Source organism: Sus scrofa, chromosome 6 (assembly GCF_000003025.6).
Source record: "Sus scrofa isolate TJ Tabasco breed Duroc chromosome 6, Sscrofa11.1, whole genome shotgun sequence".
In the NCBI taxonomy this organism is placed as follows: Eukaryota; Metazoa; Chordata; class Mammalia; order Artiodactyla; family Suidae; genus Sus; species Sus scrofa.
In genome coordinates, this window is record NC_010448.4 from 31877106 (window position 1) to 31903187 (window position 26082).

General features: G+C 35.3%; 1 protein-coding gene across 1 annotated transcript in view; it reads right to left on the reverse strand.

The window, feature by feature from the left end:
• Positions 1 to 26082, reverse strand: part of CHD9 (chromodomain helicase DNA binding protein 9) — a 242106-nt gene that overhangs the window by 47236 nt on the left and 168788 nt on the right. The window contains 10 exon segments of the mRNA XM_021094174.1: positions 4860 to 4970; positions 10225 to 10404; positions 11101 to 11268; positions 12325 to 12520; positions 13680 to 13890; positions 15000 to 15255; positions 15350 to 15493; positions 17563 to 17739; positions 21817 to 22060; positions 25821 to 25942. Of these exon segments, the coding sequence (XP_020949833.1) occupies positions 4860 to 4970; positions 10225 to 10404; positions 11101 to 11268; positions 12325 to 12520; positions 13680 to 13890; positions 15000 to 15255; positions 15350 to 15493; positions 17563 to 17739; positions 21817 to 22060; positions 25821 to 25942 (1809 nt within the window).

Consider the following 26082-nt stretch of genomic DNA (forward strand, 5'->3'; position numbering starts at 1 on the left):
ATTCCTTTAATGTCCTTATTACTTTTTTTATATATACCTATTGATGTAATCTTATGACATTATAGTCATAGGACAAAAAGAATTTAGTATTTGGCTTTACTACTAATATGAAAGTTATTGTGTTGTGCTTCTATAACAATCATATTTTTAAACAATTTATGCATCATAATTTAATCTGCCTAATTCATAATTTAATTTGGATTGTTTCCAATTTTTAATATATATAATGCTAACATAAAGTTTTGTGAGGTAAATTTATCCTAAAGATAAATCCAAAAGAAGTGAAATATCCAGAAATGAAAATAATGGTCAAAGGATAAAATTATTTCATGGATCTAAAATCATGTTTCACTGCTTTCCGAAAGAGTTATATACAACAACCAAGGTAATAAGTGTATTAACCTCACTATGATCTATGCAGTTGAATTTAATCAAAACAACTTAAGTTGACACACTTTTACCTTTATTGGGCAATTTCTCTAAGTTAGGCACTATATGATGGGCCTAACTTTGAGAAATTCAGTCTTGAGGATCAGATTAATTTGTAAACAAATAAGTGCTATTCAGGATGCAATATTTTATGATACAAGATGGGTGCAAAGAAAGTGAGAAAGATGAACAAAGTACTGCTAACTAGGAAGAGGTCTTTGAGGAGTTCCCGTCATGGCGCAGTGGTTAACGAATCCGACTAGGAACCATGAGGTTGTGGGTTCGGTCCCTGCCCTTGCTCAGTGGGTTAACGATCCGGCGTTGCCGTGATCTGTGGTGTAGGTTTCAGACTCGGCTCGGATCCTGTGTTGCTGTGGCTCCGGATCCTGTGTTGCTGTGGCTCTGGCTTAGGCTGGCGGCTACAGCTCCGATTGGACCCCTAGCCTGGGAACCTCCATGTGCCGCGGGAGCGGCCCAAGAAATGGCAAAAAGACAAAAAAAAAAAAAGAGGTCTTTGAGAACAGACGTAGTTTGCTAGGCATCCAAGGAGGAGATGGCATTATTAATAACAAAAAGAGCAACGGACCTGAAAAGATGTTGAGTTCAAGTCCCAGAGAAGGAGAGGGTAAATGGTAGGAGAGGAAGAGCAGGGAGCAGATCTTGTAGGTTCTGCTATCCCACAGAATGTACACCGTGTACTGAATTTAATGGGGTACATAATGTTAATATATTACTGGTGATGTTAACCTTCTCCATTGAGCTTCTCCACTGTAAAGCTATTAATTTTCCTTTTGTGATTTTTGGAAGATATACTTTGAACATATATAAGAATTCTGTTTCTCCTTAAATTTTACCCACTAATTTCAGAATTCAGATCTGGCATTGCTGTGGCTATGGTGTAGGCTGGCAGCTTCAGCTCCGTTTCAACCCTTAGCCTGGGAAATTACATACACCAGGGGTGCAGCTTAAAAAAAAAGAAAAAAGTTCCCCCAATATTATGTCAACTTGATATATGCTTACTCAATATTCTTTATTTATTGATTGATTTTTTCGGTCTTTTTGCCATTTCTTGGGCCACTCTCACGGCATATGAAGGTTCCCAGGCTAGGGGTCGAATCGGAGCTGCAGCCAACAGCCTACGCAAGAGCCACAGCAACAAGGGATCCAAGCCAAGTCTGCGACCTACACCACAGCTCACAGCAACGCCAGATCATTACCCCACTGAGCAAGGGCAGGGATCGAACCCGCAACCTCATGGTTCCTAGTCGGATTCATTAACCACTGCACCACGACGGAACTCCTACTCAATATTCTAATCATGATTAACAATTCCTTTTTCTCTAATACTATTTCTTGTTTTTTTATATTGCTATTTCTTTATCTACATTTTTTTTTTTTCTTTTTGCAGTTGCACTTGTGGCATATGAAAATTACCAGGCCAGGGGCTGAATCAGAGCTGTAGCTGCTGGCTACACCACAGCCGCATCAATGAGGGATCCAGCTGAATCTGTGACCTATGCTGAAGCCTATGGTGATGCTGGATCATTAACTCACTGAGTGAGGCCAGGAATTGAACCAGCATCCCCATGTACACCATACTGGATTCTTAACCTGATGAACCACTATGGGAACTCCTATTTACAACTTATAATTTGATCTTTTTCTGTTTTTATTCTATTCTTTGCTCTTTATATACTTTCTCAGTATCACACTATTTAATTTATGGTTCCTTTATAATGTGTTAATGTTTTTATATTTTAACATATAGTAAGTAACGCTAGTCTATCCTTATCGTACTATTTGTCAGAAAATTAAAAAATTTTTAAAGTATAAATTAGAAAACAGAATTGCACAAGTACTAAATGACTATTTTTATAGAAATCTACATGATTAATTTTACTTACTGCATTAGATAGTACAGATGTAGGAATGAGTTTCTATTTTTTTTCTAAAACGAAAAATGTGGGAATAAACATCACTGTACTACATTATCATTGTACATGTGCGATTGTAGCTGTAAGACAGATTCCTAAAGAGTTGATTTAATATTCTTCACCATTCTTCCAGGGGAATTTTAGATCTTGTCTGGTTATATAAATTAAACTGCTAGCATTTTGATTTGGTTGCATTTCTAGGTTTATAAACTTAACTCTTTAAATGTTTAAAATACATAGTTCTTTCCAACTGACAAATCTCCCAATTAAGTTTGGTAATTCACTTTACTAAAATTATCTACTAGGTATGCCCCAAAGTGTTCTAAATCTTCTTTTCTACTATGAAGTAGATTTCTTCTTCCATTCTATTTTTCTACTTTGATTAGTACTGATATTTAAGAAGGCTAATGGCATATCTATCCTCTCTCCAATTAATTCACTAAACTCATCGATTAAATTTATAGTGGTTTACAAATTCCATTGCCTTTTTAGGTATATAAACATGCCACATACAAATAATAATATTTTATAAATATCTTTTCTAATTTACTGATTTCATATAGAATTATAAATATTTCCAAAACATATTAAATAATTATTTGGCAGTGGCATTATTCCTCATTGTAAAGCTTTATATCTTAAAAGGTTCTCTAATAAAATAGATTCCATTCGACAATGCCTACTTAATATAAAATTCTTCTATTTATTTTGCTTTTTAGGGCTGCATCTGCGGGATATGGAAGTTCCCAGGCTAGTGGCTAAATAAGAGCTGCAGCTGCCAGCCTACACACACTACAGCCACAGCAACTCAGTATCCGAGTTAGGTCTGCGACCTACACCACAGCTCATGGCAATGCTGGATCCTTAACCCACTGAGTGAAGCCAAGGATCAAACCCGAATCCTTATGGATGGATACTAGCTGGATTCGTTACCACTGAGCCACAATGGGAACTCTGATATAAAATTCTTTTAATCATTTAGCAGTTCGGTTTTTTTTTGGGGGGGGGTCTTTTTGCCATTTCTTGGGCCACTCCCGCAACCTACACCACAGCTCACGGCAATGCAGGATCCCTAACCCACTGAGCAAGGCCAGGGATCGAACCCACAACCTCACGGTTCCTAGTCGGAATTGTTAACCACTGAGCCACGACGGGAACTCCATTTAGCAGTTATTTCGAGAGTAGGTAAGACTCACAAATATTGATTCCTATAAATTATTAGACATATGTTTTAAAAAGTGAACAGTTATGTTCTTATCAGTTCCATGAACTCTGTTAGCTTTCTGGCCCTTTCTTCCTTAGCTCCAGGGGATGTTATAAAAGAAATAGTTTTAAAATGCTACTTTTTAATTTGTTTTTAAGGCCACATCCATGGCATATGGAAGTTCCCAGGCCAAGAACTGAATGTGAGCCACAGCGGTGACCTTATGCTGTAGCTGAGGCAACGTCCTATCTTTTAACCCACTGTGCTGCACCAGGCATCCAACATGCACCTCTGCAGTGACCTGAGCTGCTACAGTCAGATTCTTAACCCACTGGACCACAGCAGGAACTCCAAAAATGCCACTTTCTTGATTGCTAGTTTTCTCATTTTATACTTGACTAGATCATTGATAGGATCCAACACAAAAAAATACAAAAACAAAACAAGATTAAAGAGCAAAATAAAAGCAATCCATTATTCGAAGACTTCTTAAAAATTAAAAACATTATAATTCTAAGAACATATATAATATCCAAAGTTAAACTTTCTCTGTAATGCAATTGTCACTGTGGCTCAGAAGGTTAAGGATCCGACATTGGACTCTGTGAGGATGCAGATTTGATCTCTGGTCTTGCTCAGTGGGTTAAGGATCTAGCATTGCCACAAGCTATGGCACAGGTTGCAGATGTGATTCAGATCCAGTGTTGCTGTGTGCATAGGCCTCAGCTGCAGCTCCAACTTGATCCCTAGCCCAGGAACTTCCATATTCCACAGGTAGGGCCATAAAAAGAAAACAAAAAACCAAAAACCAAACTTTCCTTGTATTATAAGCTATCATGAAAGATATCAGAATAATTAAATTGAAGCAGTAGGGAGTTCCCATTGTGGCTCAGTGGGTTAAAAACCTGACTAGTATCAAAGACAATGTGGGTTTGATCCCCGGCAAACAATGCTCAGTGGGTTAAGGATCTGATGCTGCTGCAAGCTGTGTTGTAGGCTCCAGATATAGCTCAGATTTGGCGTTGCTGTAGCTGTGGTGTAGGCCAGCAGTGGAAGCTCTGATTTGACCCCTGGCCTGGGAACTTCCATATGCTTCAGGTTCGACCCTGAAAATAGTGAAAAAAAAATTGAAGCAATACCTTATTCAATATATGATAATTCTACCACCCCGTATCAATTTACTTATGCAGATAAATTTCAGTAATGACAAAGCTGAATACATTAAAATATTTTAATATTACCAAAATATTCCAAAAGGTAATTTTTTTAAAAAAAGGGAAAGAAATACTTACTCTACCACTGATGGCATCTATGTCTATTTCTGCCTTTTTTGCCCATTTTTGCCAGAAGTTGGGATCATCTAAGGAAATATCTGTTCGGTTTCCAGATGCAACAAAACTTGCCTGAAATACATATGGGAATTTTTTAAAATGTTTTGAAGCTTAGAGGAAAGCATATGTAAACCCTTATCTCCTCACATTTACTCCGGATAGAATCTGAGTTTAGCATATACACACACACTCAAAAGATCTTTCAAAGGCCATGGTCTGAAACACAAAGGCAGAAGTCTTGATAACAACATAGGTTGGAGTTTTAGGAACACAGTTAAAATAAGTTATTACTATTAATTCAAACTTTTGAAAATCAGAGATCAAATCTTTTTGGTCAAATAACCACACAGGATACAGATATGCTTTTTAGAAATACTATCAAATGTTAAGAAATTGGGTTATAATAATAATTTCAAACCTATTTACCCTATACAGTTCATTTTCTGGCATTATCCTACCTTATTTCTATCACATTTTTACATGGATGCCTTCCAAAGAAAATGCAATACAAGCTATGAGAAATAAAGTAAAAATGAATATCCATCTTTCATTTAAGAACTTTTCCTGACGAGAAAAAAAAAGTATAATTGCTGTAAAAATTTACAAAATTATATCGGAATAAAAGAAGAAAATATAAATGATTTATCTTTTAAATATTGTAGAAATTATTAAATCTTTTAGTTGGTTCAACACCGTAATTCATAAACTAATTACCATTATTTGCAACTTAAATTCCTAAAAATAGATACGCTGCTTCAAATAAAAGTCATCAAAGCGCTTTATAAAAATATACTATGTAAAGAAGATACATAATGCTTTAAGAAAAGGGTCTAAATATGAATGCTTAACTCTTATAAGAATAAATGGGGTAGTTTCTGTTGTGGCGCAGTGGAAACGAGTCTGACTGGCATCCATGAGGATGTGGGTTCAATCCTGGCCTCGCTCAGTGGCTCAGTGATCTGGCATTGCCATGAGCTGTTGTATAGGTTGCAGACATGGCTTGGAACCTGCACTGCTGTGGCTGTGGCATAGGCCGGCAGCTGTAGCTCTGACTCGACTGCTAGCCTGGGAACTTCCATATGCCGCAAGTGCGGCCCTAAAAAGGAAAAAAAAAAAAAAAAAAAAAAAAAAACAGAATAAACGGACGGAAGAAAGTAATCACATAAAATGATCTTCAAAGGAGAACATAATTGGTAAATGGCTTCAGGACAAGGCCTAATTATCTGGGATGTAATCGAATGATAGAAATCATCATTAAAGAGCCCATTTTGATGGAATTACAAAATGCAGAAAATTATACATGAAAAAGACAATAAGCAAACAAACTATTTATGACATTCAAGATAACTGGAAGTTTGGGAGTTCCTGTTGTGCCTCAGTGGTAACAACCCAACTAGTAATCCATGAGGACATGGGTTTGATCCCTGGCCTTGCTCAGTGGGTTACGGATGAGCCATGGTATAAGCTGCAGATGTGGCTCAGATCCCTGCATTGCTGTGGCTGTGGTGTAGGCCATCAACTACAGCTTCGATTCGACCCCTAGCCTGGGAATTTCCATATGATATAATGTCCCAGGTTTGCTTTAAAATATAAGAGTTCCCATTGCGGCTCAGGGGGTTAAGGATCTGGTGTTGCTCTGGCTGTGGTATAGGTCTGCAGCTGCAGCTCCAAGGGTCTGAATTGGAGCTGCAGCTGTCGGTCACAGCAGCACTGGATCTGAGTACCATAGATTACAGCAACGCTGGTTCCTTAACCCACTGGGTGAGGCAAGGGATCCCTACATTCTCATGGACACAATATCAGGTTCTTAACCCACTGAGCCACAATGGAAACTCCTCGAATCTTCATTAATATAAACTCATAAATGTTCATGAACAATGAAAAATTCACTGAAGTTCATAGAGTTTTATTTTGTCCTATAATCTTCATGATACAAAAGCCTCTTCAGTAGTCATTAAATATGAAACGCGATTAAATATTAAAAGTCACTAAAAGGAAACAATTAGATTTTTGAAACATAATTTATTGTTGCTTACCTAAAAAAAAATTCTATGTCACAGTAGATAATCACTTTTATTCTACTACTAGATAATTGTTGATAATTAAAATAATTTGCCCATGAGAAACTGTATTTCAAAATTAAATGGCTTTAAAATATATGCATCATAAATAAAAACTCCCATATATATATATGGAGTTCCCTGGTGGACTACCAGTTGAGGATTTGGCATTGTCTCTGCTATGGCTTAGGTTTGGTCCCTGGCCCAGGAACTTCCACATGCCACAGGTGGGGTCAAGTCTATCAAAAAAAAAAAAAAAAAAAAAAAATCTTTGGAAGGAAAATGAAAAACTCATTTTTCAAATAAAAACATTTTAAACATTCATAAATAACTCCAAATTTTCTTATTAACTGATCTATAAGCCACTTTCAAAATGACTTACAAAATTCCCAAGATTTCTAATATTGGATTAATACCTCAGAAATGAAATGCCTGCTGTGGAAGATGCCATCAAGTACAGGGTTACCAACTATTTTCAAATGTTAAATCTTAATATCCTAGTTCCCCTCCAAATATTTTTCTTAAAATGCATCCTTTCCATCATTAAATTCCTTTATTACTTGTAAGGGAAAACTTTTAAATGGTGAAGCCTATCTTCCTACTTAAGAAAGTAGCAGAAAGATCTTAGGTGCCAGAGAAGGGCTCCTACGAAAAAGCAATTCAAAGTCTTTTGTCTTATACCAAATTTAAAATCAGACCAGAAACTTTTCTCTTTCTAGGATCCACTTAATGGCTCTTGGGAAAAATCTCTCAAAACAAGGTTCAGGTGATATAACCATTTATAAATGAATTTACCAACAATGACTTTAATTGACGGATACATGTACCAAATCTAATTGGTCTTATTATGCACCCTGCTCCATATGTGTACCTTATATTACATAGGTAACTATATACAGATGAAATTCCAGTGAAAAGTATAAAATAGTATCAACTTTATTCCTTTGGTGCCATATTCCACTATGCCAAATGTCCACTATATAGTGGCCTTCCCACACAATTATGGAAATAAGAAAATTATAAGACAAGTACAGGCAAACTCTCTGGACTCTGCTCAGCTACGGTGGTACCTTTTCAGCAAGCTCTCTTTTCAAATGCAACAATTACGCCCTGGTCTGAGGGTTTAAAATAGATATTTAAGAGCTTAAGTATTTCATATTCTTAGAGTACGGCTAGTTACAGTTAGCGCATACTTGAGCAAAGCGAGAGAGGTCAAGCATGATCATTACACTTTCCTCTTTCAGGACCAGAAAGACTCATAAAGGTTAAATCAACTGTCCAGGGTCACTAAGCATACGAGTCAGAATTCAAACCCTGGTGTGCTGACTTTCCATGATTATTATCATTAACACTGTAAATGAGAAAGCATATGCCTCTATTAAGAAAAAAAAAAGAACTTGAAGGAGAATATCTCTATGCTGAGCCTAGCCAACAAAGGTGATAGCTATGACAAATACCTTTTGGTTAAATTAACCACATTTCAGATAGTTTCAGGCACTGAGGGAGAAAATACCGTATATAGTGCCTTGACAACTTGAGTAAGATCAAGAAATCTGAGGGAAACAAGACTTCTCAGGAAAGAAGCTAGAGCCAGGGTATATCTACCAAGTCCTGACTAGTTTTAGGTCTCATCCTTATAATGTACTTCTGCAGATTCCTTTTCTTTCCACAATACTACTTTCTTCTGCTTTTTTCTCTGTTAACTCCCAAATCTGTATCTGCGCCCGAGGCAATTTTCCTGGAAATTTTCACTTGAAGGGCTTGTAAATGTCACAAATATAACAGATCCAATATTTTATTTTCTCCATAAGAATTTCCTTCTCCTGCATTCCCTGTCTTACTAAATGACACCATGACCCTCCTAGCGACTTGGGCCAGAAATCTATCTTCAAGTCATTTTGGACTCCTCCTTCCACAAATTTCTAACTGGTCATTAATTTCTGTCCTTTCAAGTGGATCTCTACTACCGGAGTTCACCCATCGCCACAGCCTATCTTTCTCATTTCAACCTCATTCTCTGCACTGATGCTGGAGTTAAACTTCTAAACCAGATTGTATTATGTCCATTTTCTGCTTGAAGGGATTTAAAAGCTTTTTAACCTTTTTTTTTTTAATGAAATTGTTTGAGCCCTTCACAATTTGGGTCCAACCTCCCTAACCTTCATTTTCATCTCCATTTAATTTACACTGTGCACCATAAACACTTAGGCCAGATTTCCTGAAACCTTCCTTGAAGTTTAGTAACGTATGGTTCATTTATGTGGCATTTCACTTTTTGGAACACAACAAAATTCAAACCTCCTTCACCTCAGCTCAACTGTTATTTTCTCTGCAAGGGTTTTCCTGATTCTCTGTTCTCCCATATTATGCTGAATTAATCATTTTCTCCTTCACTTTTTGCAGGGACCACAGTCATTTCATTTTGGTGTTTTCAGCACTTAGTAAAGTAGTTGACACAAGATTTGCTATACGCATGCAAGAGAAAAATTTTCACATGAATAAATATCATTACTTTTGGTACAGTGTCTGGACTACCTATTATAATACCGTGTTCACCATAAAGATGAACAAAGACTTTTGGGTTGGAGGTGGAGAGAGGATGAAGGAAGAAAATGCAGAATGGAAGTAGAGCGGAATGTAGAAAACCTGCATGAATCAGTGCTGGGGGGACAGAATACTGCGATTAAAAAAATGCCTAGATGAATGCAAGACACAAGTTTACCATGTCTCCTTTGGGAGGAAAAAACATAAGGACACATATAGACAGTAAACTTTAAAAATTTTCCCCCAATAGGGCTGATAGACAGTTATTAATATTTCAAGATGAATGTGAGTTCAAGATACAAACTTGATTTAAATGTTTTAAATGAAATTAGAAATCTCTTCTGTCCTTTAAGTACTTTAAATTATTATAAGTTAACGTAAAATGATTTATATTCCCACACTATATTACTTATATTTTGCTCTTTGTCATATATGTTCTTTAATTTCTAAATGTGACTTCAAATGTTCTATTCTGATTAATATTTCAAACTATTTCTAGTTATTACCCTTACTACATTTTCAACTAAAATCAGAAAAGTACACATGATATGAGAGATCAGAAATAAAATGAAGAGTATATATTACCTACGTCTTTCAATTAATTCAGTTTATTTAAACACTACGTAGATGCTCTGCAAATAATCAGTAAAGTAAGACAATTAAACTTTTTTTTGAAGGACAGAATATTACAGGTAAATTTACGAAGCAGCACTCAGTGTTACCTTCGCAAATGTTGACCCACGACCTTCTGACTCAATTGTAATGGTTTTTGTACGGCGTAGTAAAATCTGATCGATATCTTCTTCACAGAATTTAGAGCCTTCATCTTCTTCTTCCATAATGGCACCATAAGCACCTCTTCGAAGCAGATCTTCTATTTCCTTTTTGGAAAGCTGCTGAATCTACAAAGAAAAAATTTTGGTAGTGATAAACTTTTTTTTAAGTTCATAAAATGAAAAAGTATCCCTAAAGAATGTTAAAGAACACAGAAGTCACATTTAAACTGCATCTGGGGCTTGGGATATACCTGAGAGTTCTCTGAAAGTATACAGTAAAGTCATTGATTCTTTATCATCTTTAAAGTAAGATTTGCCATTTGCCTAAAATAATAAAACAAAGCCTTTGGAGCAGTAATCTCTAAAGGTTCTTTTTAGTACTAGGATTTGACAGTTGTTACAAGCACAAGATTTTAAGACTTCAATTTGGAGAAAGTGCCAAAAAACATTATTTATAACAAGACAAAGCCAATGCTAGTAGTTTGGCCCTAAACAATTTGAAGAACTATTTATAGAAAAGTAAAATGCAGAAAAATTCACAAATTCTATTTTGCTGTGGCACAGTACAAATGTCCTAAAAGAATTTCTACTTGAAAACACATTCTTAGAATTCACCACACTGAAGCTATATAGAAAGAACAGCATTCAAAAGTATTAAGTGAATAAAGCTCTATTCTAAAATTCTTTCTTACATAAAAGTATCTAAGTAATGTTCAGTCAGTATGGATCAAAATTAAATGATATGCTGTCTGGGGTTAAAATTAAATGCAAACAAAGACAGAAAAACTCCAAGCAAAGAGGAAAGTAAGAAAATATACATACACCGCCAACATTACTTTCTCGTCCACTCATGCTCTGTAACACAGCCTTATCTAGACCCAGTTTCAGACTGGCTCGGTCAAACATCTCTCTCTCATATGAATTACGAGTTACTAGTCGGTAGACTTTAACTGCTTTATTCTGACCAATTCTGTGGCAACGAGCTTGGGCCTATAAGGAAAGAAAAGTATATAGATTCAATTTATTTTATAAAATATCACAAAAGGCATTAGGCATTAAACTATCTTGACAGAATGTAAAAGTATGTGTAAGAACTTTTAGACAATCTTGCTACTGAATTACATAACTTTTCTCTAGAAATGAAGGTAAAGCTTATGAAAATGGGAAATGATTCCAGTTTTTGTTTGTTTGTTTTTTGTTTTTTTAGTTGCTGGCTTTAAACTTAAAATCTAATCCTAAATGTCTAATTTTTTTTCTACTATGTTATCAATAATTTTTCCAGTATAGTTAAGCTGGGTAATTCTGTTAGGGGGAGCAGGGTAAAAACCTAAGGTGAACAACCCAGAGACCAAAATTTTATTTAAACATAGAAAGAACTAATTTTCTAATATGAAGATGTATTGGAAGTAGACCCATGAGATTACATAAGAGCTTCATATTTTATCTTAAGTTCCTACTAAAAATTCGATAAATTTTGAACTAGGTTATACAAATGAGAGGTTAAAACATTACCTTTCGTTAAGCAAGGTATATTCTCAAGAATATCAACTGCAATACAACTAAGACTACTATGAACAGTAAAAGAATTTCTCTCATACTGTTCTTTTCTTCTATTTTTCCTAGATATACATCTTCTGCAAACTTTGACTTACTCTGAGCACTGATACCTCAATTCTATGCACAGTATGTTACATAATAATTGAAAAGATGACAGCAGGATAAGAAAGCACTTCTTTTAAGTCAGTAAAATAAGTTATTCTTAAGGCTTAGGTCTTCCTCAAATTTGTATGATATATTTTAAACAATTAAATACTGTAATCAAGTAGGTAAAGCTTTTGTAGAAGATATATAATCTAAATAAGCATATTTTATTATATTCCACTGTTATTAAATTAAAAATAATTTCACTATCTTATCTGACATAGGTATTTCTGAAGGAAACGTATATCTTGTTTCGTCTATACAAAAAATAAAACAGGTGGATTATCAAAAATACCTATGGGAATTAAAAATATTTTTTTTTCCTTAGCCATAGAATTTGTTTACCTGAAGGTCATTTTGAGGATTCCAATCAGAATCAAAAATTATACACGTATCAGCTGCAGTTAAGTTGATGCCCAACCCACCAGCTCGGGTACACAGAAGAAAGACAAATCGATCTGAATCAGGTTTACTAAATCGATCTATAGCAGCTTGTCGAAGGTTTCCTCTGACTCTTCCATCAATTCGCTCATATAAATATCTATCAAATTAATGAAATAAATTTAGATAGATGACTATGATGAAAATGAAGGTATCTGAGCAAATGTTATAGAGACATATCTATCAGATTTCCTGCAACATGATGTTAACTATAAAATTAAGAAGTGATATTACCCCAACTAGTTTCTATGGTTTTATACTTCTCAGTGCTTGTGCTAAATAGGAAACACAAAATAATATAAAGTTACAAAATCTCTGCATTTCTGGACGTATAGGTAAACGTTATAATGAATATACTTCCAGTTCTCATTATAATAAACGATATATATACATATACAGTTTTGGCAAGAAGCAATGACTTCCTCAGTATAAGAAGCCTGCAAATATTTCTATCTCAATAATGTTATTTACACTCAACTGAAACACTTGCTTGTAAACTATAATTTCTTAAACACAAATGATATTGCTAATTCTTTATAGTCATTACCAAGCAGTTAATTTTGAATTTATTTTATTCTTCATCATTTTACATAAAACTCAGAAATTACTAGACATGGATAAAAATAAAAGTACATAAAATTTTTTAGGAACTAGAGGAGGAATACCATGGTATTTACCACACTTCTAGTTCAAGACACTTCTTCCACCTATTTATTTAAATATTGATTAGACATTACTTATAAGACCATCTTACTGTCGTGCACCAAAAAACAAAACTAAAAACCCACATTAAACAAATCAGAAAAGATTAAACTTGAGTAAATATTATACAGTGCAAGACAAGATCAAAGTGCAGCAAGTTCAGGTTCTAATTAAAACAATGGAAAAGACCTGAAAAGGATCTTAAATCATTTTCTTTAATTTTGAAGGTGTTTATAAATCTATTTAAAATGTCAGTACTACAGGGTTTACAAATAAAGTAAAATGTATAAATGTAATACGAATGGGTATTATTAACCCATTTGTAGGTGAACAAATCCTGTTCATTTGCAAAGTTTTCTGTTTCCTTAGCCCTGACTACTATGGCAACATATGTAGGTTTTTCCTAAACAATCTTTATGCACAGATTTAAATGGATTCTTATCTATATAAAGAGGAATATGTGAGTGAAGTTGGATTACAGTAGAGTGCTGCAAAAACCTTAATAACATATACCTGGTATAATTTATAGTATCATTCAGTGGTGAATTATGCCTTACCTTTTATGTATAAGATAGTCTTCCAGGATATCAAGGCAGCGTACCATCTGAGAGAAGATGAGCACTTTGTGACCTCCTGCTTTCATTTTGGGAAGCAATTTATCAATAAGGACCAATTTACCAGCAGACTGGATCATTGCTTGAAGATGAAAATCAGATGCAGTTGGATTATATGTGTCTCTAAATTCTCCAAGTATTTTCTCCTCAGCACCTGTCAAAGAAATGAGAGACAGCATCGGTGCACAAATGCAGGTAACTCCTAACTGCTTTCTTTTTAAAACAGTACTCCTCTGTGTTTCTGTAACACATCAAAATTTTCTGATGGTAGGTATATTCCTTTCTTTTAGAATTATTTATGTGTGTGGCTAAATCGCAACCAGCACCAGCCTGTAATGCCACTGAGGAGATGGACAGTGTCTTAAGCATTTTTTTAATTCTCCTAAGACACCTGGCATAATGTCTTACATAAATTTATGTTCGCTAAATGTTTTAACGCATGCTATTAGGAGAAGAACTAATGAACATGTGGTTCTAACCTAGGTGATTAAACACATTTTTAAACAAACATCTAGATTTTAAACACCAATAGAACAGTGATTGTTACTAAAAGGTGGTCATAATTAACCTGGATGAGTCTAAGGGCATACTGCTGGCCATCAAAACAAACAAACGAGAAAAATTAAAAGGGATGTCGAATTATAGGTCTTTGATGATACGTCTTCCAGACAGTCTACATTAGCATTAACGGCTCTCTGCCTTCCCTCAGCCTGTCTGATAAAAGAGTACCAGGACTGCAAGTGAGTTAGGTACTGGGGTAAGAAATGACTTGTCTTTGATAAATTAAGAGTATAAGCTCAAGAATAAGTGAAAAGACCAAATGTTGTACAGAGAGACTGCTAATACAGAACCTGACAAGGCTTTAAAAAGTCATGTTATTAGAACACAAAAATTGAGAGACACTGACTAGGGCACGTGGACAGAGAAGAAATCAGAAAGAAAAATATAAATTTGGAGGCTGAAAGATGAGCTTTTCCATCTTTGTTCATAAGGGGGATTAAACTGGAGGAGGTATTAAGAGTACAAATTAGACTGAAGTAAACTCCTGATTTTGTAACCTGGTCATGCTAACATAGGACCCTGCAACGAAGTGGTTCACAATGATCCTGACTCTGAAACACTTGTAATCCTTTAGAATACCAGGGAGGAGAGTTATAGAATTGCTGCCTTTCCATGTAACAGCCACTATTCCTATAGCGGTATTATTTTGTTCACGAGTATTTGTAGAAAGAAAAGGATTTGTTTGCAATCCTTCTCAGCTACCTTTGATAAGATATGGGTGATTACAGCACTTCCTGAGCTCCATCATGGTATTAACCAAGTTGGGTACATTAGTTTGCCCTGCTCCTTTGGATAAAAATGAAAAGTTCTTCTCCAGAATAGCCCGGTAGTATTTCTTTTGAATGTTAGTAAGTTCTACTTCAATGATGGTTTCTTCCTTAGGTGCCAACTTCTTTTCCACGTCTTCTTTCAATCGTCTCAACATCATTGGTTTCAGGATAGCCTGAAGTTTTTGCACCTGCATAGAAAATGATGACCATTTGTAGCATATATTCACATAATTACAATGAGAAGAGATTTCATGTACTTATTTACAAAGACCATCAGGATACCTGTTCCTCTGTTTTCAGATCCCCAAATTCTTGCATAAATGTTGATTCAGAAGGAAACCTTAAGGGTTCCAGAAAGTGAAGAAGACTGAACAGTTCTTCAACTGTATTTTGGAGAGGTGTGCCCGTCAAAAGCACCTTGTGTTCCTACATGAAGCAAGGATAACTTGTCAATAACATGTTCTGTGATGTTCATATCAAACATCACGGGACTAAAATGATAGGAAAACTGATATAGGTTATCACATGTTTCAGGGTTTGAAAAGCAAATATTTTTCTGACTATGATTTTCAATAGTCAACTCAAAATACATCTTTAGGCATATATCTTCATGAACTGACTTTCTCGATCACTTTTTTTAAAAAAAACCTCTATCATCATTCTCATAATGCTTCACTTTGCCTGATATTAATTTTTATATATTGCTTTTAGAAGAAAAATTATAAATAATTAAGAAGCTTATTTTAGGTCTCCTCAAAGAAACAGACATCTTAAATAACAAAGGGGTATTTTGGGGGGGTACTCAGCTCTTCTTGGTATGGTAATTTGTGCATAAAACAGTGTTCATTCTTTATAATTTGGCAGATCATCACTGGACTTTTCACACAAAAATAAATTCTCAAATCATTAAAGCTACAATCCAACAATGTGAAGGGCTGATTGGAATATACTTTTTTTTTTTTTTTTCCAGCCTGAGGCGTATGGAAGTTCCGAGGTTAGGGGTGGAATTGGAGCTGCAGCTGAGGCTCTACCTCGGGATCCAAGCTATGTCTGTGACTTACACAACAGCTTACAGCAATGCCGGATCCTTAATCCACTGAGCAAGGCCAGGGATAGAATCCTCAATGAGCCACAATGGAAACTCCTGGAATACTTCTAAACTGGAATTGCATTATGAATTAAACATAGTAACAGAAGGAAATTAAAATATTCTTAATAATAATAGCACAGAGTATAAGTTAAAATTTGACAGAATACCTCTAAATTCCTAATCTAAATATATATATATTCATATGTCTGCATATGTATTTAATATTAATATATCATCTAGACAGATACATGACAATCGTAAATACTGGGGTACGGAGTGGGAGAGTAGGGGTGGGTTTGAATGAAGAGTAAAAAGGAGCATTTCAGTATTTTACCAGATGTAATTCTATATTTTTGAATCATTTGTTCCAGCGTTCACATAGTAATTATGTATGTTAATTAAACATGTTAAAAAATACAAAACATGGGCATTCCCACTGTGGCTCAGTGGCTAACGAATCCGACTATGAACCATGAGGTTTCGGGTTCTATCCCTGGACTTGCTCATTGGGTTAAGGATCCGGCGTTGCTGTGAGCTTTGGTGTAGGTTGCAGATGCGGCTCGGATCCCGCGTTGCTGTGGCTGTGGCATAGGCTGGCGGCTACAGCTCCGATTAGACTCACTAGCCTGGAAACCTCCATATGCCGTGGGTGCGGTCCAAGAAAAGGCAAAAACACACAAAAAAAAAACAAAAACAAAAACAAAACAAAACACAGAGTTCCCACTGTGGTGGAGCAGAAATGAATCTGACTAGGAACCATGAGGTTGTGGGTTCGATCCCTGGCCTCGCTCAGTGGGTTAAGGATCCAGTGTTGCTGTGAACTGTGGTGTAGGTCACAGATGTGGCATTGGTGTGGCTGTGGTGTAGGCTGGTGGCTACAGCACAGATTTGACCTGTGAACCTCCATATTGCCACAGGTGTGGCCCTAAAAAAAAACACTTTTATTTGAAAGCGAACACATTAATAAGATTTAAAAAATCCCATTAATTATAACAAATATCTGCTAAGCACAAAGAATTATGTAGAAACTTTATCCCTCTATCATAAATGATCTGAACGATACTTTAACTTTGGTGAAAGTGAGGAATTTATGGCTTAAAACTTGTGGTTTTGTTTTCTATTCAACAGGATATACTACAGAGGTTTCTTTTTTAATTACAGAAGTTAATTAAATACTAAAGCTTTTTGGAGGAAAGAACTAAAAAAATTCAAGCCTTAATAATAAACAAATCAGATTTTTTTTTCTCCCTAGTTAATTAAAGCAAAACAATCTTAATTATCACAGGTAGCAATCAGGAATAAAATAAAAGAAGGAATAAGTTTTCAGCATTAGTTCTCTGACTGACCTTTTACTCTGTAGTTAAGAAAGTGAATTAAGTCATAAAAAGGACATTAAGTTACTTACCAGATTCATGAGTTTCAGACCTTCTAGAAGTTTACAATTTTTATTTTTTAACCTATGTGCTTCATCAATAATCACACATCGCCACTCAATTGCATTAAGTTCTCCACAGCCTCCAAGAATCATTTCAAAAGTGGTGATGATGGCTTGGAATCTATAAGCTCCTCGAATGATACGCCCCTAGAAATTTATCATCAAATACAGTAATTTGCCAGAATAATTTCTAATTCCTGTCAAGTAGCATAAAAATCATTTAATAACATTTGGTAAGACATTTTCCACTGAAATTTTTAGATATGCATAGACACCCTCTTAAGTATGAAGAATTTTAGCATTAAAACTGTTGAATGCTGTGTTTCCAAGAATGTTGTTAAAAATTACGCCAACACAATTACACAATTTATAATTATATTCAAATAAGTATTCCTTGATAAAACATTTTTTAAGAGTTATAATAACAATGTTAAGTCAAAAAAGAAATGGCCATTATAAAATCTAGGCAATGAAATTTCAGTATTAATGTTTATTACTTATATCCATGACTACATATAAGGCAAATACATAAATAATATAAAAATCACTTGTCACTTGTGTCATATAGTGAGCAAATATTTATTCAGAGCCTATGTGCCAGACTCTGTTCTAGTTGCTGGAGATATAGAAGTAAATAAGACAGACAAAATAATTATCCAGATGGAACTTACATTCCAATGACTCAAATATATGACATAGCCAATAAAGCAAAACAAAACAAAACAAAAAAACTAAGGAAGTAATAAAAGTCATAGACTAAAATAAACAGGGATGTGGAGAGTATGGGGTTAGAGGTGACCATTCCAATTTTGTTTAGAGTGGCTAGGAGGCCATTACTAAAAAGTGACATTTGAGCAAAGTCCTGAAGATGAGGGAGGAAGCCATGCTAATATCTAAAAATCTGGATAAGAACATGTTCTTGGCAGAAGCAGAGTGTGAAGGCCGTAATGTGGGAGTATCTTAGGCAATATTCAAATACTAGCAAGAAAGCCAGAGTGACTGACATCCAGTGAAAGTGGAGGGGATGAGGCTATAGGGTCTTGAAAGCTGTTGTAAGGACTGGCTCTTACTGTGAGCAAGAAGCTGTAGGAGGGTTTTGGAACAAGAAGTGTTATGATTTGACATATATTTTAAAAGAGTCCCTTTGGCTCTTGTAGTAAAAATAGTCTAAAAAAGGCCAAGGGCAGGATCGTAGAAACAAGAGGCTGTTGTAGTAATCCAAGCAAGAGATCATCTATGGAGGTCATGAGAAATGCTCAGTTCTGGATTTAATGTGAAGGTAAACCTGTAAGATTTACTAATGGATAGGAGAGGAGTAAGAGAAAGAGATGACTCACATTTGACTAAACTTTTCGGCTCTAACAACTAAAAGTTGGTGTTGCTATTTACTACAATGAGAAAACGCTGGATTTTGGTTTTAGATATGTAATGTTTGAGACAGACACTCAAGTGGAAGAGTTGAATGGGGATTTGTATGTGACTTTAGAATTTAGGAAAGAGGTTAGAGTTCGTGACATAGATTTGGGAGTTTCCAGCAGTACAGATGATACTTCAGTTGTGTGACTGAATGATATCTCTGATGGAATGAGTGTGGATATTAAAAAGTCTGAAGACTGAGCTCTGGGTCACTCTCAAGTTTAAATATGGCAAGATAAGAAGAAATCAGTTAAAGTGGGCTTTCAGAAGGAACAGGTGATTATGTAGGACAGTATAAAGTCCTGGAATCCAGCAATGAGGATGTTTAAATGGGACTGAAAATTATAAACTATTAGGGATTAAGAGAAATGAAGGGTTAAGAGAGATCATGTGATTTGGTTTAAATTTTCATTCTTATTAATTTAATTACACTAATTTTAGAATAATCCATATTGATTGCATACATTGGCCATTAACAGCTCCAGTCCAACATAATTAAAATAAGTATAAAGTATAAGTCTATGTTATTTATACAGCTTTAAAAAACTGTGATATGATGCATTCAATGAGAGTGATGGCAGTGTATAAAGGCTCTTGAGTTTAACTGACCTGGGTTTATTAATCCTGATTTTGCTCTCTGATTGTGGGGGAAACTAGATAACTTCTTTTCATCTATGTTTCCTCATGTGTAAATGAGGGTGATATTATTACTTATTTATACGGTTAATATTACAAAGATTAAGTGAAATACTACAGGTTAACTGTTGCGCATAATGCCTGGCACACAGTAAGTTCTCAATAAATGTATGTGGATATCTCTGTTACTTTTCCAGGGCAATTCAGAAAATTACAACATAACTTCGCTACCACTGTAATTTCAAGCTATTTAATGACTTGGAAAAAGCAGATGTTAAATATTAATTTAATTTATAGTAAAATATATTTGAAAGTTAATTCTGGAAGTTATTTCTATATTTAAAGTATGGATCTATTTATCGCATTACAAGAGACATCTTTATCTCTTGAAAATTTAAACCAGAGTTCTCATCATAACTCAGTGGTTAACAAATCTGACTGGGAACCATGAGGTTGTGGGTTCGATCCCTGGCCTTGCTCAGTGGGTTAAGGATCCGGCGTTGCCGTGAGCTGTGGTGTAGGTTGCAGATGCGGGTCGGATCCCACGTTGCTGTGGCTGTGGCAAAGGTGGGTGGCTACATCTCTGATTGGACTCCTAGCCTGGGAACCTCCATATGCTGCGGGAGCGGCCCAAGAAATGGCAAAAAGACGGGGGGGAAAAAAAAGAAAATTTAAACCCTTCACATAATATTATTCTAGAATGTATAACATTTACCATAAAAATATAATTAAATATATAATATTCAGTTTACAACACATCAAGAATCTTTCAGCTTTATGGCTATCACATTTACACCAAACTCAATGATACATATATTTAAAATTTAAAATTTAACCCTTTTAAAAATCTCTTACACTTCCATTATTTTAATGGTACCTTTAAAAAAATGAGATTGAACTAAATAGTTTTAATGATACCATACAGCTTTAAAATTCTGCAATGTGTAATTAGGAATAATAAAACACTACAGAAGGAAATTAAACTACAACCTAAGATGCTATAGGCTCCAAAGGTGCAAAGGTGATAATTTTCAACAGAACTGAGGAATAATTCAAGGATTGCAGAGATGCTTAATTTCATAGAAAGCTGTTTCAACCATGCAAGTAGAAGGGAAATGGGGTTAAAGAATCAAAATAAATAAATATTAATGAAAAATCAGTTATAATTGGGAGGCAAAAGTAGAGGTCTACGTACGTTATCTTACTTAACCTATGTCACATCCCATGACCTGGCCATATGTTATTAGTGATCCTTATAAAACAGAAGAATCAGTGAAAGCAAATAAAATATCAAGGTGCTATACTGAGGCAGAGTGCCATAAACTTTTCCAGTGAAAAAGTACAATTTTGTGCGAATGGTGTTTTAATTGATTTTGTTGATTTCTTAATAAAACTTTTTACCTAAGAAGAGTCAAACTACCACTCAAAACTGCAATTTGGCACTTCATGTTTTCTAGTCTTCTGCTGGGAAAGTTTTTTCTTATAACGTCATCTCAATTTTATGATCTATGTATTTAGTAGAAAAGTAGGTAATTCCCTCCTAAGGAGTTAAGTGGCCAAAGTGAAATAGAAATTGTGTCTCTAGGACATAGGGGAGAAGACAATCATCAGAGCACCAGAGTAATGAAAGAAACCCAAAGGGGAGAAAGATACAGAGGTACGCCTGCATCATTATGCAAAACAAACAAAAAAAAATTTTTTTTAAGTCTAAAATCAAAATTCATTCAACACACAAGAGAACCTATGGTTTCATCTCAACGGGCATTCAAACCCATGGTGGTCACTGAAGATGTAAATTTTTAAAATGAAGGAAAATAACTAGAGGATGATCAAAAAGACAGTTATTATTTTTCAAATGAATTTAATGTATATTTGAACACAATCTGTAAAACAATTATTCTATTTGAAAAATTAAGTATATAATAAAATTTATACATTTGTATGTCAGCATACTTGCTTCCAGAGAACTACAGCATGAATTTGGCTACTTTCGTCATTTTTCTCTTTAGCTACTAAAGTTTATTATAAAATAAATATGATGAATAAAGAGATCAAACTAAGCTCTAAGTAGGCAGTTAAAAACTATTATCAATTTGAACATAATTAATATATAATGGTTATCTCTTTCAAACCTGACTTTTTAAACAACAAACAAAATCACCAACAACACACCTGTGAGTCCCTGAAGTACATCTCATATTGCTGTATCATCTGTCTGCTAATCAGGCTCCCATGATAAACCACAACATTAATATCAGTCCACGTACGAAATTCTCTCTCCCAGTTTGCAATAGTAGAAAGTGGAGCAATAATCAGGAAAGGTCCTCTTATACCAGTCAGAAGGATTTCGTAGAGGAATGTAATTGACTGAATGGTTTTGCCAAGACCCATTTCATCTGCTAAAATGCAGTTTCGTCTGAAATACACAAATATATTATCCATGTATATTTTGGGTTTTTCTGTATACTACAACAGTTTAAAAGATAAATATACAAAAATAATCAGAGGTCAAGTAAAAATACTTGCATTTATAGAAACATAAAAGCTGCTGAAGTGCAGATTTGGCTAAAGATTTTAATTTTATTATAAAACTGCAAAGGGAAAAATTGAGTTTTTTTTTTTTAATAGCTCCAAAATAAAGGCACCACCTGTTAGATTATCTAACTTTTTAAAAGAACGAAATGGCAAGAGCAAAGCAAATTAAATATATTATTTATTCAGGAAGCATTCATTAAATGCCTTCTATCTCTTAGGGACAGTATGAGAAGACGGGATACAAAAGAAATAGAATATGTTCTCTGTCTTCCAGGGGCTTGTGACTATTAGAAAAGCAGTTGTACAAATAAATAAAAAGTCAGGCAATGTGCTTTCACAGAAGCACAAATAAAGAAGCGGTTTTCAACTGTGGCTATGCACGGGAACAAATACCCACGGCATTCCCCTTTACCTTCTGATTCAACTTAAACGGAGTAGAATAAAAGCAACTGTCATTTTTACAATAATCTCCACGGGTGATTATGACATATGGCTAGTTAAGAATCATCAGTATTAAATTTATTATGGAAGTTTAGAGGAGTAAGCATCTAACTCTGGTCAGAAGAGATGAGAGAAGACTGCCTTCAGAGAGGAGGTCAGTAATGAGTATGATTTTGCCAGAGGGCAGAGCAAAGGAAGAGCAGTATAAAGAAGACAACCAATTGGTAGGGCATAAGTTGTTTAATATGGTTTTGAGGGGATGATAAAGAGAAGGCATATTAGTAAGACAGGCAAGTGTCATAATTAAAAGTTAGACATTATTCCATTATGCAATGGGAGGCATTGAACATTTTTAAAGAAACCTGATGAGATTAGGTTTGTACTTGAAGTTTACTCTGGTGCTACTGTGACTATGAGAGGGTGAGGTGACTTGAACTTGGGACAGTAATTGGGAAAGTACTGGAACAATGCAGGAAAGAACAGGTGGATATTCAGACCAAGGTAGGAGGATCAAAAGGAGAAAAGTAATTCCAAAGTTAGTTGAATGATTCTGGAATTGGGGACCAAACAGATATATGCAGTACAAGATGACAGTTAGATTGCAGTCAGGGTGACTAAATAAGTCATGTTAATCTTTTTTTTTTTTTTTTTCCTCGCTTTTTAGGGCCGCACCTGTGGCATATGGAAGTTCCCAGGATAGGGGTCAAATGGGAGCTGTAACTGCCAGCCTATGCCACAGCCACAGCAACGCTGGATCCAAGCCGAATCTGTGACCTACTCCATAGCTCTCAGCAATGCCAGATCCCTAATACACTGAGCGAGGCCAGAGATGGAACTCGCATTCTCATAGATAATAGTCGGGTTCGTTAACCGCTGAGCCACAACAGGAACTCCAAGTCATGTTATTCTTAACCAACATGTAAAATATGCAAGAAGAATTAAGTTTTGTATAGAGGAAACAGGAAATGATAAAGTTAATTTTGAATTTGCTATGTTTAAAGAATCATTGCGCTAAGACATTGAGGTAGCAAGAAGCAATCAAACATGGGCTTGAAATTCAAGGCCTTAGTTAAGGATGTTAATGGTAAATGAAGACATGGTGGGAGTGGTATAAGTTTGGCATCAGGAGAATAAACATGTAATGTGAGAAGAAAGTGAAAAACAGAACTTTGGGGAAAACAAACAAAAAGAACACTAAAAGGTAAGCAGAGGAAGAAGAACCAGAAAGACTATTGAAATGAGTTTACAGAGGTACTGGACAGCTGGGAGACGCACACTGTGGAAGCTGCTGGGGGTCAGAATGGGGGAAAATTTTAACGAAGGAAGAAGTAGCAACTACTATACCATGTGGCAGAGACAGCAAATCAGGGCCGAAAAGTATCTTGTGGATTGGAAAGTTTCCGAGATGATACAGAATCAAAATCCAAACACAAGATTAAAGAGAACTAGAGATGAGAAAATGGGAAGAGTTCATGAAGCCTACTCTTCCTAAACATTTGTCTAGAAAGTTACAAAGAGGGATCAAGGTAGCTAGAAGGAAAAACAGAGCTAAGAAAAGGTTTATCTTTTTCTTTATTATTATAGATAGGTTAAACCCAAATTTGTTCATAGACTGAAGGGATGGTACCAGTCTTAAGAGACAATTTGAAGATATAACAAAAGGATGATAATTGATTGCACTGAGGTTCTGAAAAGACCAGATGATATGCCTGTCAAGAACTGAGGTGATAGCATTATTCTTGGTCCTGGGGAGGGACCATACAACATCTGATACAAGGACAGAGGGAAGAATGGCTAAGATACATTTGGAGGCTTGGGTGTGAAGGCAGGCCAGAATCTGAATGAATTCACCTATTAGCCCTTGGCTTCCCAATGAAGCCGTCTATATATGACTCTATATATGAGAATGAAGTGGGTAGGGTTGTGATAAAGTGCTAGAGGAAAGCGGTATAAGTTTAAAACAAGCAACGGGAGAGGGTACTAATAAGAGAAGACAAAATAAAATTTTGTTAACTATTTTCCTAAGAAAATTCTCTTGGGAAAATGATTAACATTTAGAAAATATAAACCAGGGGAAAGAGCACTGTGTGGGATAACAGGTTCCCATAACTCCAACTGACTGAGTCTCATGACTCACTATTACTAAGTGTAACAATTCAGAAGAATCACATGAGACGTAAAAATACAGGAAAATGACTGTCATAAAATTTTGCTATTATTACCAATAATAGTGTCTTCGTTTGCTTTTTTATATACAGTCTCAGACTTTTTTCTCAATCAAGATAGCACTTTTTACTTCTTTTGCAATTAATTTCTTATCTCATGAAAAAAAGTATATTCCAAAAAGCACTCTGAACAACTTGGAAATTTAATAATAAAAATGGGTAATTCATTACTAGGTTTATATTTTATTCCTTATCAACTGCTGACAATCTGTGCCTTTAAGACTTAACATTACAGACCTATCTAATTCTTTATTTTTTACCATGCCCACTGCATGTGGAAGTTCCCAGACAAAAGGTGGAACCCACATCACAGCTGTGACAACTCTAGATCCTTGACCCCCTGTCCTCCAGTGGGTTAAGGGTCCATCTACTTAACTCCTAATAGATGTAACTGCTCATACCTTACTAATTAGATTCAAGTATTGGCAGACAGTACTGTAAGTTGAAAAATAGTCTATAACATAGCTGATGTTTGATGATGTTAAGACAGGTATTTCCAATCTCATTAATCAGCTTTCTTCTATTCTGACTGGTATATATTTAAAGGAAGCAACAGTTCCTACTGTGGTTCAGTGGCAACGAACCCAACCAGTGTCTGTGAGGACTGTGGGTTTGATCTCTGGCCTCACTCAGTGGGTTGAGGATCCAGCATTGCTGTGAGCTGGGGTGTAGGTTTCAGATGTGGCTCGGATCTGGCATTGCCATGGCTGTGGCATGAGTCTGCAGCTGTAGCTCTGATTCAACCCCTGGCCTGGGAACTTCCATATGCCGCGCACACGTGCAGCCCTAAAAATAAATAAAGAAAGCAATTGTAATCAAAATCCTAAATTACACTTTACATCGTAACCAAAATTTCACTTTCAATAAAGATTCCATGACAATAATAATGTAGCAACAGCAGTACCAATTATATGTAATGTATTTTGGAACATTAAAAAAACACTAAATTTTTTTCTTTTAATATATACTACATACCTATTGTACCAATTGAACAAGAGCCAGTTGAGTCCTTCCAGTTGATATTCCCTGAGTTGATTGCCATTTTTATAATCCCTGGATTGATCTATTTTTTTCCAAATATTAGAAGGAGGACGATCCTTTGTGGAAAAACAAAGAATGAATGATTTATTTCAGATTTTTTTTATCTTTCGTACACCTCCTACAAGGTAAAAGCATTGCTTTAAAAATAATCATAGAAGAATGACATTATATGGTATTATGATAAAATTTATGAACA